The sequence below is a fragment of the Armigeres subalbatus genome, chromosome 2 (genome assembly GCF_024139115.2).
Source record: "Armigeres subalbatus isolate Guangzhou_Male chromosome 2, GZ_Asu_2, whole genome shotgun sequence".
In the NCBI taxonomy this organism is placed as follows: domain Eukaryota; kingdom Metazoa; phylum Arthropoda; class Insecta; order Diptera; family Culicidae; genus Armigeres; species Armigeres subalbatus.
The window spans coordinates 240,574,201-240,588,206 of record NC_085140.1 but is presented as its reverse complement, the minus strand read 5'-3'; the positions used below and the strand labels follow the sequence as shown (position 1 = coordinate 240,588,206).

At 40.5% G+C, this 14,006-nt stretch overlaps 2 protein-coding genes across 2 annotated transcripts; one reads left to right on the top strand and one right to left on the bottom strand.

Annotated features, from left to right (window-relative positions):
• Positions 1–493: 493 nt before the first annotated feature.
• Positions 494–4,408, bottom strand: LOC134216081 (dynein axonemal heavy chain 1). Its single transcript, XM_062695090.1, has 3 exons — positions 4,196–4,408; positions 3,187–4,134; positions 494–2,912 (listed from the first exon to the last, which is right to left on the bottom strand). The coding sequence occupies exons 1-3, from the start codon at positions 4,328–4,330 to the stop codon at positions 1,047–1,049; spliced, it is 2,949 nt and encodes a 982-aa protein (XP_062551074.1). The 5' UTR covers positions 4,331–4,408; the 3' UTR covers positions 494–1,046.
• A 7,208-nt stretch (positions 4,409–11,616) lies between these two features.
• Positions 11,617–12,471, top strand: LOC134209631 (uncharacterized). Its single transcript, XM_062685621.1, has one exon. The coding sequence runs from the start codon at positions 11,617–11,619 to the stop codon at positions 12,469–12,471; it is 855 nt and encodes a 284-aa protein (XP_062541605.1).
• Positions 12,472–14,006: the final 1,535 nt, after the last annotated feature.

Genomic DNA, 14,006 nt, shown 5'->3' with positions numbered 1-14,006 from the left:
GTACCATCTCCCTGGACCAGCCTAATAACAATTTTCGCACAACATCGCAGATTGTGGGACGACTGATGATGCATAGATATGCGGATAGATACTATCTTCAAGCTAGCTCTTCTGTAGGTATGGATAGGTATGCATATCTGACGGTTCGTTGATGATGTGCGAAGCTAGGGATGCCCGTATACATGCTTTGACTGCGTAGAATTGCCAAAAAATGAATGTATTACACATTTTCCAGGAAGTAGGTGTGGAAAGTGCTGCTCAAATAGATCTTTTCCTATTTTTAAGATTTTTCCATCTTCATGCTTTTGTGTATCGGCAAGATTTCTGTCATTTTTCAGAAAAAAAATATAAGCATCCCTAGCTCGGGCAATTTCGTGTGGGCAACCATAGAAACGATAAGATTTTCGATTCAAGTTGGAAAATTCGTTTTATTAACTTTTCTCATATCATTTATGGGTTTCCTTCTCTATTCATCTACCTTCACAGTCGACAGCAGCCACACATCCAGTCCGTCAGGATGGCGGAGAACGGCATTTCGGTTCCCTCGACGCGATGGGAAGGACCAGATAGGATGCAGATATGAACGCCCGACTCCCATCGATGAATGGAAAAGTTGATAAAAGCAGATGAAAGTGGAACACGGGAACGAGGGAAATTTCTGAACGGATATACGACCGACGAAAATCGACTGTTCGATAGGAAATGAAGAGATATATAGAAATGCTGTAAGATATTACCAACTCTCCGGAGTCGTTCGCATGAATAGGCTAAGTTTGGTTGTTCGGTGAACGATTTGTTGCGCAAAGTTTTTCCCCGGATAAACGAACCGAGTTTGGAGAGAGTTATGAGAAAATAACGATTCAATTATGAATTGAATTTCGTCGAATGAAGTAACTGTTGCTCGTCGATCGGAATATAAGTGGGACTTGGATTTACAAATATTTGTGTTCGTTCTTATTCCTGACCTGAGGCCATTAATTGTGAGCCAGACGTAAAATCAATTATTCATAACTTAGATCTTCTTTATTTCTAAGCAAAGCAGCAAATCAAATTTCCGTCCTCTGTAGGCGTCTCGCTTCCCTTTGGCGCAGGTATTCTTGTTCCTTGCGCCAAATTTCTTCTTGTTCGGCTTGTATCCGTTCGGACTCTTCTTTCTGTTCCTCTGCTTTTTGGATGAGATCACGGAGTACTTCCAAGTGAAGTTCGATTCGATGCTCCAGAAATAATTGGAAGTTAGAGGCCAGCGATATTTTCACTTTGATTCCAGCAGCTTTTGCTAACTGAGCCCAGTGGATTGGTTGCAGTAATGGGTGTTGGAGTAGTTTTATAACGGATAGGTGCGGCTCAAAAGCTTCAACTCTTTCTACGAATGCTTTCACGACTTCTTTGATTTGAGGTTGATCTTCGAATGAATCCATCAGGTTTGTGAAACATGTTCTATAATAGGCTACGGAATTGGAAACACTTTCTAGCTCCAAGCTGGACAACGGATTTTCTTGCCAACTCTCTTCCACATTGATATACTCGGCCGCGAGGGACCACAAATTCTTATAGTCCACAAAACTTTCTTTCAAATCGAACAAATTAGACAGATCAATTGCATTCAGCTCAAACAGCTCCTGGCGCTTGTTAAGTGTTTCTCCGTATTGAATCAATTCGTTGATAGTTTTCCAAAGCTTTTTCACTTCTATTGATATTTCAGCAACTTTGGCGACATCATATAATGTAGTGAACTTCGAAATATAAACATTAATTTCTTCAACTTTGCCCCCGAATTCGGCTTCATCACTGACCTGCTGCTTGCGGAATCGGTCAACCTCCCCTTCATTAAATTCTGAAACTGTGGTCATCTGTTTCAATATGTTCTGTGGAAATGCGAGTGCCTGCCACTTTTGGTAGAAATCCGAATCAGGAAGCGCGTGACGGAAAAACTCCAAGATTTCGTATTCAAACGCCACCGCCTTCATGCGCTCCTCTAAGTTCTGCAGCTGCTCCGGTATAGTTTCCATGAAAGCACGAATTTCGAAAATGTGCTCAATGGAAATCGGTTTCTCGCACATCTTCTCATTAACATCATTGTACTCGGACACAATATCGGAGGTTTTGGCGCAAAGTCGTTCGGTGAGCATTTTTAGCAACGCTGCTGTCAGCTCTTGGCGCTTTAGAATAAGGGCATCGCGGAGGGGTCGAACATTTATCCAGAATGATCCGATCACAATACTGAACGGCAGAGTACGTTCCAGGCTCTCTCGCATGCGTATTTGGAAGGATATCTCTTCCTTAACTTGTAGCGACGTTTTATTTAATTTAACGTTTTCCACGTAATCCGCAACATTGGTAAAGAACAATTCTTTGAATTCCAAATATCGTGCTGCATAGGCTTTCAGGGGTATGATTGTTTTACGATACGTGAGTGTGAGAAAATCTCTGCGTTGTTGAATGACGGGGTCTAACAGACCAACGGAAGACAAAAATAGAACGGGATCGAATATCAGTGATCCGAGCAACGATGGATCGATTATGTGCACATCATGCGTATTGGCTACAGCTTCTTCGAACAGCATTTCTAAGCATGGTTCAAACTCATCTGGATGGGTGGAATAGTAAGGAGTGTCGTCTCCCATTTCCAATAGCAGGTAGAATACGGGTCTTAGACCAGAGTCAAATGGAGAATCGATCAAATTATCTTCCCAAGTGAATTCTTCGTCAACTATCAGTGCCAATGAGCAAGGGTCGCATAATTGATGAAAATACCTATCGGTTGAAGTCAGAACAACATCTCGAAGGGCTGTCTGCATCCTATACTTGATTTGTTCGATTAAGCGATGGAGCTTCATGAAACGGTAGATAGTCCAATCCTTCACTGAAACATCGAACCAGCCTCTACCAGTTTCTAGGAGATTTTGATGCACCTGAAAAATCCACAAGAAAAATATATAGGGGAAATCGCCAAATGTTGAACGACTATTTGATTCGCCTATTGTTGAACGCCCATAAGAATAAATGCAGGTGCGTTCAACAATAGGCGAAATATTTAGCAGTTCAACATTTGGAAAATTACGCTTGTTAGGGTAGAACACAGGGTCTATAGATTTGGTCCCATTATCATCTGGATTATTTTAAGATGTTGGAACAACTATCTTGCAACATTTATGAACCATGACGAAAAATCTTTGATTAACCAACCTTCATTGTAGTTTTTTCGATCCATCTGTTTTTTAAATACTGCATTGTTTTCACTATCTGCGTTACATTCACGGTTTTGAACTCTGCAAGTGTCACGGGCTCTTTGAATTCCAAGGCGAAAAGAGATTTCTCCTTCACCTTTTCACATTCAATGTGAACTTGTTGAAGTGCTTTTACAACGGCCGGATGACAGAGCATGGTAATTCTTTTTATCGTCGCAAACGTTGACTCAAAAACGTATACATCACGAATATTGTCCTTAATGCACCGCGGAATAGGCTCCATTTTGGTTGGGATTGGCTGGATATTGAGCCATTCGTTTTGCACAAGACAAGAGTTCAAGGCTAGCATAAGATGAAACTTCCGATAGAGAAATTTAAACGCCACCAAAGCATCGCCGCTGGATTTTTTTGAAATTCGTTCACTCATTTCATCCGGTAGATCAAAATATCCTTCCACATCCACCAGCTGTCGAAGATAATAGAATCTCAGTCGATTCTCGGCGTCATTCCGGCTGTTTAGTGCGGAGGCAATGCGTTCACAAAAGCAACCCGGATCTTCGTATAAAAGGTACAGACGGACTCGTGGCACTTCACAGCGTTCATTATTGTCCATAACAGTCCAAAAGAAGTTGGTTTGATCATAATCAACAACAGTAACCTTCCTCCAGTTCCATTCTTCAGATCCGGGATCTGGAATCAGCGCAAACCCTTCCAGATTGCTGATGGATAGCCACCTCTCCGCCGACATTGGGTCATACTCGAAGTCGTCAAACCATTCCAATGGTAGAAAATCTTTGTTTGAAATAAGTTGCGGATTTGATTCCAGTTCGAATAAAACTTCATTTTTAATCCCTCTGTACCGGAGTATTCTTTCAAGTTGGAATGGTTCTCGTAAACGAATGATTAGGTTTTGCATAAATTTGTAAATGGTCGACTTTGCCGGAACCTTTACAGAAATAATATGATTGTTAGATTGATGTGCTGGGATTTGAGAACCAATCACCTACTATATCGATAGCAATTTTTGATTCTTTCGAAGACTTCACTGATTTCCTGGGTGCCAGAGCAATTTCAAACAAGCTTTTTCTCGATTTGACCTGCTCCTGAAAGGAAACACGCCAATCCAGTTCTGGATAAGACATTTCGCTACGAATCTCTATGGACCTCTGAAACACATCAATCAAACCGATCGTTAGATCGAGCCTAAATAAAAAGCTAGACTTCTGTCAATGCCCAGTTTCCATGACAAAGAGGTTACCAATGCTGTTGTGATTTGATTTACTTGTGAAACGATGGTATCTTTACCAACACTGCTTTACATATTTTCATTTCAAATCAATAAGTAAGTTTTCTTTTAAGGTGAAACTGTTCAAAATACAAATAAATTTTATCTCGCATTTTCAGAGGCACTATATTTCGACTTCAACAGTAAGGCCGTCTTCGTTGTCTGACTCGACTCAAGAGACGAGATGGTTAGGGGACCCAGTAGAAAGTGCACAAGTCCTGCAACACATCGGCATTCATCTCACTATTGTGGAGTTCGGCTGCGTACACCAGCGGCAGCAAACTAAATATTCCAGAGCTCTGAACTAAAACTAACTGAGCCTAGTGGTGATGTGGTGCAGTTATTTCGCTCTAAGCTAGCGCTTGTTGAGCTACCCGAATACCCGTGGTACATTTTGCTCGCATCAGTATGTTTTTAATTAATTAATACCGACGGCCCATAATGCACACCCCTCCTATCATTCAGTGGCTAAATATCAGACTAAAGCTACGTATATCTATGATTGACTGACCTCAGACAGCATTACATATCCAATCAATGCAAAGCAACGGTGAGGCTCACAAAGTCGATTTGTAGTAGCTTACTCATAGTTTGAGGAAACAATTTGAAATGCATCCGTGGTACAAAGTGACCAACCTAATCTTTGCTTCTTCTACAAGGAACTTTATTGTTAGGTTTCTGATAATAAACTGAAAAACGAATGTCATTGTGGCACCATAAGTTCACTGCATAAGAACGTTTTATTTTACTTATGCATGGTCTTTCTAATTCATGAATAACCAAAACTACTATATGTTGCCATTTGAGTAAATCATTTATTATTTACAGGCTGAAAGGAAAAGTTTTTCAGTCGTGCATATAGAAATGATGTGATATCTGAGATTATGTTGAAAGAAATCAATATACATGATAAAGTAAAGCATTGTGTACCAACCTCCCATGCATCCGAAATACAATAGATCAAAATTGATTAAAATTTCAATCCCCTGCCTATGTACAATATGCTACATTTTACGCAAATAAACGCTTGTACACTTCACCTACAGCGGTAATATGGTGCAGTTCGGGAGATAGCATCAGGTATTTTAGTGTAGCAGACATGCGAAGGTATGTATATCGAACGTTCGAATAGCATGGAAATGAGATTTCTGGCATTTGAATCCGGAAAGGATACAGAAGAGGAGCCAGCCTCCGTGTAAATGAAAAATGTCTAAACTCATTATTAACAATTTATTTCAACGCAAGTGAAATGTAGATCAAAACAATTTCAATCAGTGTAACCTAACCTAACCTAACTTAATTGTCCACCTAACCTAACCTAACCTAACGAACATTGACCACCCAATATGGACATGAATTACAATGTTTGAAATTTTGATCACAGTATGTGAAAGATTAATTTTTAAAAAATAAGGAGTTGTGTACAAGACACGACCGCTCGACGAAAACTTCGTAAAATACGGGTCTGGGTTAATTGGCTTAACGCCATTTGGCATAACGCCATTTGGCATAAGGTCATTTGTCTTAAAGGCCATTTGGCATAATGGTCATTTGGCATAACGGACATATGGCATAATTTTGAACTGCAAGAAAAGAGTGGGTCATTTGGCATAACGGACATTTGGCATAATTTCGAACTGTAAAAGCGAAAGGGATATTTCATATAATGTTTAGCGTAGTTAAAGTAGGTCGAGACTGTTTTATGATAAATTTAGACTGTTGGTTGACATTATCCGGATGAACGAAATAACAAAACGGCAGAATTACTTCCGAGAGAGGGATCACATCCATCATTTTCTTATTCCGGCCACATGCCTACTTTTAAAGTAGGGATTACATCCACCATTGCTTCAATCTGGGCATGCGCCTTAAGACCGGATCAAATTCACCATTGCCTTAATTCGGGCAAGCGCCTAACTTTAAAAACTCAAGCAACACACTTGTCGTAGACGAGTTACTAAATCCAATCAAGTCACATATGAGTTATTGCAACCAAATCAATCTGAATTGTGCTTTTCGAGGAAGATATCACATCTACCATTGATTTATTCCCGACAAGCGCCTACTTTTAAAGAAGGAGTCACATCTACCATTGCCATAATCCGGGCAGGGCCTACTTTCAAAGAAGGATCACATCCAACATTGCATTGCCACAATTCAGGCCACACACCTGCTTTTAAAGAAGGGATCACATCCACCAATGGACCACCATTGCTTCAATTCGGACAAGCGCCTACTTTTAAAGAACAAATCAAATCCTCCATTGCCTCAATCCGGGCAAGCACCTTCTTTTAAAGAGAAGAGCATCCACCATTGTCAATCCGAGCAAGCGCCTACGTTTAAAGAAGGGATCACATCCTCCATTGCCATAATCCATGCAAGCGCCTACTTTTAAAGAAGGGATCGCACCCACCATGGCTTTAATCCGGGCATGCGCCTACTTTTAAAGAAGGGATTACTTCCACCATTGCCTCAATCCGGGCAAGCGCCTTCATTTAAAGAAGGAATCACATCCACCATTACCATAATCCGGACAAGCGCCTACTTTTAAAGAAGGGATCACATCATCCATTGCCATAATCCGGACAAGCACCTACCTTTAAAGAAGGCATCGCATCCACCGTGATCTTAATCCGGGCAAGCGCCTACTTTTAAAGAAGAGATCATATCCTCCATTGCCATAATCCGGACAAGCACCTACTTTTAAAGAAGGGATCACATCCTTCATTGCCCTAATACGGCCACAGGCCTACTTTTAAAGAAGGTATCCTATCATATCCTTCATTGCCATAATTAGGCCACACGCTTACTTTTAAAGAGGGGATTACATCCACCACTGCTCTAATCCGGGCATGCGCCTACTTTTGCATTGCATTGCAAATGCATTCTTTCCACGAGAGGATAATGTCTTTTTAATATTGTTATCGACGGGTGTTATATTTACTATTCCGGGGTGTTTCCCGCTCCACTTAATCACCATTTAGCGAACGCAAAGAAAAATTATGCCAAATGTCCGTTATGCCAAAAGACCCTCACTTTTGACGTTGGTTACAATTATGCCAAATGTCCGTTATGTCAAATGACCGTTATGCCAAATGGCCTTTATGGCAAATGGCGTTATGCCAAATGACCTTTATGCCAAATGACCTTATGTCAAATGGCGTTATGCCAAATGGCCCGCTCCCGTAAAATACTATAGAGTCATACTAAGCATTTTTTACATTTTTGCCTTTCTCGTATACAAAGTATGTATACGTAAAGGCTATACAGTAATATCCCGATTTTATCACCCCCCTGGTGAATTTTGGGGTGATAAAACAGGGTATGTGACAAAATTGGAAAAAAAAATTTAAAATTTTTCATTCATTCCACAAATATGAATCATGTTATGCCTTGAAAAGGCCAAATGCGTGAACAATACCCGTTATTTCTTGTCGAAATTGCTTACAGAATATTTCCCAGGTACTCGGAAGTCGTTCGTAATAAACTACAGGCGGTGAAAGTTATTTCATGAAAATCAATGTTGTTTGAGGTATTATTTACGAAAATAAAAAGAATGACAATTTTTTTGGGGTGACAAAATCGGGTCGAAAACGTGACAAAATCGGGACGTGATAAAATCGGGTCGAAAACGTGATAAAATCGGGGGTAGACAAAATCGGGGAGTGACAAAATCGGGTCAATACTGTACATATTTTTTTATCTTTATTAGAGAGGCTTGCAGCCCTAGGCTGGCTCACCGCTAGCGATGAATAGCTAAATCTTTTTTAAACATTTTAGGGGTGATTCAAGTATGACGTCCACTACTTTTTGAGATTTCTAGACCCCCCTCCCCCCTCTGTCACGCTTTTTTGTATACCTAACATATGTACTGTCACAAAATCTTAGACCCCCTCCCCCCCTAAAACCTGTGACATCATTGTTGAACGACCCCTTATGCAATATTCTCATTGAGTCGATACATGTATGAATATGTAGGGTTTTCTAAAAACTATTTTTGAACACTATTTTAGTTAAATTGTTGAAGCATCTCACTATTAAAAATTACGAATTATTCAAATGCCGAAGAAATATTTAGAATTAGACAAAATATCGTTTAAAACTGGTTGGGTAAGCTACAATACCCAACCAGTTTTAAACGATATTTTTGTCTAACTCTAAATATTTCTTCGGCATTTGAATAATTCGTAATTTTTAGAAGTGAGATGCTTCAACAATTTAACAAAAATAGTGTTCAAAAATAGTTTTTAGAAAACCCTACACATTCATACATGTATCGATTCAATGAGAATATTGCATAAAATGTTTAAAAAAGATTTAGCTATTCATCGCTAGCGGTGAGCCAGCCTAGGGCTGCAAGCCTCCCTAATAAAGATATAAAAATATATATATATATATAATCATCGCTATCAAGCTAAGGGGGCCCTTCTTAGCCGTGCGGTGAGACGCGCGGCTACAAAGCAAGACCATGCTGAGGGTGGCTGGGTTCGATTCCCGGTGCCGGTCTAGGCAATTTTCGGATTGGAAATTGTCTCGACTTCCCTGGGCATAAAAGTATCATCGTGTTAGCCTCATGATATACAAATGCAAAAATGTAACTTGGCTTAGAAACCTCGCAGTTAATAACTGTGGAAGTGCTTAATGAACACTAAGCTGCAGGGCGGCTCTGTCCCAGTGTGGGGATGTAATGCCAATAAGAAGAAAATCAAGCTAACACTTACAATAGCTATAAATTTGATAGTGTTGCCGCACTCTAGATCCATTCCCTTGTTGTAATATGGGATTCTTTCACAACATGTACAAGTTTGGTTTTCCACAACTTTCCCAAAAATTATCCGTAATTTTCATAAAATGGTTATTATGAAAAAAATATCACATGTATTGTTCTCGCTTATTTCCAAGGTCATATATTAACAAAACTTTATAATATCAATTGAAAACAAATAGGGGGAAGGGGCATTTAATGTATTTCCTTCTCTTTCTCGTTTCAGAGAGCAAACAATGGCGCTTAAACCTAGGCTTAATAGCCAGGGCAAGTTTAATAGCTTCTCCCCATCCCAGGAAAATCAACAACGAAGTGTCATAAATTTCTTAGCGCGATCACTCCCAACATATATTCAAACTTATTATATCATTTGCTTATGATGATATTCCTAATCTGCATTCCCTACCAATCATCCAACTCCTTGACATCTATGAGGGCGTCGGTGAATCGCTGGGCTCTTGTTAAGTAGATGTCATATCATCATTTCCTAACTTTCCCTAGTAACGGAGAAGATGGGCGTGGCCGGCAATAAAGCTACCATTGTTTTATCATTTGGACCTCCAATTGGGATGCTATTAAATCCCAAATAGTAATCCATAAGCAATTGGGGCAAGAAAATTAAAGAATATACATGACAGCTATCAGTATACAACCTACGAAATACTCCGTTACAACGAAATGCAACGCAACGCAAAAGGTATCCCCTGGGGCCAGTGAAGGTACCCCCAGGGGTACATGTACCCCAGGTTGAGAACCGCTGCCATAGTCCGATCCGGCCAATTATCAATAGGAAACAATGGGAACATTAAAAAGTTATCACAACATAGCGAGTGCCGCTTCAACGTCTATTCTCTGTGATACAGTATTGACCCGATTTTGTCTACCCCCGATTTTATCACGTTTTCGACCCGATTTTATCACGTCCCAATTTTGTCACGTTTTCGACCCAATTTTGTCACCCCAAAAAAAATGTCATTCTTTTTATTTTCGTAAATAATACCTCAAACAACATTGATTTTCATGAAATAACTTTCACCGCCTGTAGTTTATTACGAACGACTTCCGAGTACCTGGGAAATATTCTGTAAGCAATTTCGACAAGAAATAACGGGTATTGTTCACGCATTTGGCCTTTCCAAGGCATAACATGATTCATATTTGTGGAATGAATGAAAAATTTGAAATATTTTTTTTTCCAATTTTGTCACATACTCTGTTGTATCACCCCAAAATTCACCAGGGGGGTGATAAAATCGGGATATTACTGTATAATCATCGCTATCAAGCTAACACTTACAATAGCTATAAATTTGATAGTATTTGTGTAAAAACTGTAAACAAATCCTTGTATTAACAATTCAGAGTTTCAAGAGACGAATTTCGCGCTGACCTACGGGGGTGGCAGCACCATCTCAGAATCGAATGCAATTTGGATGGCATAAAGATATGGTATTTCTAAGCCACTCTTCATACTTGGTTTTTCAAAAATTGTCAAGAGAAAAAAAAAATTTGATGAGGGTCTAATTTTTTTCATTGATTTTTTTTTTAAATCGATGTTAACTCTAAAATGACAAGACCTACAAAAAATTGTTGTATGGCGGACTGTCGTGAAATTCCCAGAAGTTTTTTGGGAAAATATTAAAAAAAATAAAAAAATAAAAACGATTTCTACAGGTTCCGTGAGGGACAATTCGAAGGTCCTGAACGCGGTCAAAGCCATCAATGGTCTATTTAATATTCATACCACCGGAGACGAGCCAGCCTCACGCTGAAAGACAAAAAAAAATGTTCATGCCTCGCTTCCTGATGGAAAACGATGAAAAACGAACCGTCGAATGACTAATTTTGGCGTTAAAGCTGAAATGTTCCTTTCTACAGGTTCCTCGGGGACAAACCGTAGGTCCTGGAAGCGGTCAAAGCCATTAATGGTCCATTTTATATTCATACCTCGTTTTCTGGTGGAAAAGCATGAAAAACGAACCGTCGAATACGTCGTTTTATATTCATACCACGCTTCCTGATAGAAAACCATGAAAAAAGCCCTGATTGGTCGACCTAGCGGTGTTTGTGCCTTTCTCGTACATTAGACATACTAAAAATTTTTAGTGAGGATGTCTTTGCGTATTTTTTTGTATATAAATCGTATTTTGGCCATAACTTTTAATTCTATAGTCAGATCTGGCCAATTTTCAATAGGAAACAATGGGACAGGATTCCCCGCCGAATGCAACTTGTTGCAAACAAGTCTGATCAAGATAATCGCCTAAAAGATGAGTGAGTTCAGTTGGTAATCGCTTCTCGCGCACGATAGACGTCTTTCCGCACAGTTGCTTATCAAACGATATTCCTCGGTTCGTGTCGAATCCAGTCAGTGCAAAATGTCCCACAGAACGAACACGCTTGTCGTGGACTTTGGTGTTCTTCCAAAACGACCTCCGTTGGAGCAGGTGAAACAGTTCCTGGAGAAGTCAATCAAGCTTGACATGGCTGATGTTAAGAGCCTTCAGCTGCACAACCTCAACAACTGCGTGTTTATCGAGATGAACGAAGCAGGTGTAGCACCACGACTACAGCAGCAGCACCATCTGAAACACTCGTTCCATCGTCTAGGCGTAATCTATCACATACCGGTGTATGTTGATGGCCCCACTACAACAATCAAGCTACACGACCTTTCGCCACACATGCCGAATACCACCATCATCAACCATCTTAAACAATATGGCGACATAATCTCCATACAAAATGAGACCTGGAAAAACTTCTTCCCGGGAGTGCTGAACGGTGTGAGAGTAGTGCGAATGATGGTAGAAAAACCGATACCATCGCGCATCTCTATCGAGAATGAACCGACGCTAGTTACTGGCCAAAAACAAAATGATCAACCGCAATCAAAGTGCCCAGTGGCGACTTCAGAGCCTACATCAGAAATACCATCGAACACATCCGAACAAATCACTACCGGCCCTCCACCAGTGCAAACGGAATCAAACGAAAGTGAAAACGACGACGACGACGACGAAAGGCAAATTGAGCCCGGCACTACTGGAGCCAGCGCGAAAAGGCGATTGTCAGCCGCATCGGGAACAGCAAGCGACACACGTGCCGATAACATCCCCAAGAGATCGTGTGGTGAAGACGCATACAATACAGGCGATACCAGAGAACATGATGAAGCGGACTGGAGAGTGTATAACACACGATCAAGAAAAAAAAATGTATCGAATTTGTAGCATTTTGTAAATCATAGACGAGCCAGCCTCGGGCTGAAAGTCTCTTAAATACAGATAAAAAAAAAATGAGTGAGTTTTATTTTGCGCACATACATACACACACGCACACACATACAAACAGACAGACATCATCTCATTTCGTCGAGCTGAGTTGATTGGCATATAACACGATGGGTCTCCGGACCTTCTATCACAAAATCGTCTTGGAAGTGAATATATAGCCTTTTCGTTACACCTTGGTGTACGAGAAAGGCAAAAACGTCGAATGACTAGTTTTGGTGCCAAAACTGAAATGTCCCCTCAACGGGTTCCCCAGAGACAATCCGTAGGTCCCGGAAGTGGTCAAAGCCATCAATGGTCCATTTTATATTCATATCACGCTTCCTGATAGAAAACCATGAGCGCCAAAGCTCGTCATTCAACGGATCGTTCCTCATGGTTTTTGATCGGGAAGCGATCTATGAATATACAATTGACCACTGACGACTCTGACCGCTTCCGGGACCTTCAAATTGTCCCTCACGGAGCATGTAGAAGGGGACATTTTAGTTGGCGATAAAACTGAAATGTTCCCTTCTACAAGTTCCCTGGGGGATAATCCGTAGGTCCCGGAAGCGGTCAGAGTCGTCAGTGGTCAATTTTATATTCATAGATCGCTTCCCGATCGAAAATCATGAGGAACGAGCCGTTGAATGACTTTGGCGCTAAAACTGAAATGTCACCTTCTTCATGCTCCCCGAGGTCAATCCGTGGGTCCCGGGAGCGGTCAAAGCCGTCAATGGTCCATTTTTTATTCATACCTCACCTTCCTGATAAAAAACCATGTAAAACAAACCGTCGAATGACCAGTTTTGGCGCTGAAACTGAAATGTTCCCTCTACGGGTTCCCCGGGGGCACCCCAGCGACTTCAGGATTCGTCCTTTTTGGTGGGTTTTGCATTCTAAACGTATCAGAAGACTTCTGGAATATAATCATAATACTTTATTTGTGGTTACTAATATTATTCTGTTTTTAACCACAACCTATCCTAATACCCACCACAAATTTACGATTCTGAACCTACCTTCGAAAAACCCGGAATATCTCTGGTATCCGATGGCCATGCTCGATTCCATGAACATTCAGACATCCCTGAATTGTAGAAATCGGATAATAATTGCCATAGTTACAACACATCTAATTATGCCTGTAAGCACTGGCAACACGGACGGTCACATGGCTATGTGTGCAATAGATGGTGGCGATCAGGACCACCCTTCGATCGCACGGTCGTAGGTCGATGTATATGTAGCTACAATGTGTCAGATGAGATGATTAGCAAAATTGAAAAATTGTTATCGCTACTAGGTATACGTTTCCAGATTATAATTAAGAAAGTTTCCAGAACTCCAATTGGATATAAATTAATAAGTAATTCTAGTAGTACGGATAAAGATATTAGTACGGATTGGTGGTAATTAGCTCATCTATAGCCTAAAAGGCTCGTCAAGTAGATTTAATTGCACACTATTGAGGTCAGGAAAGGGGAGTTCAT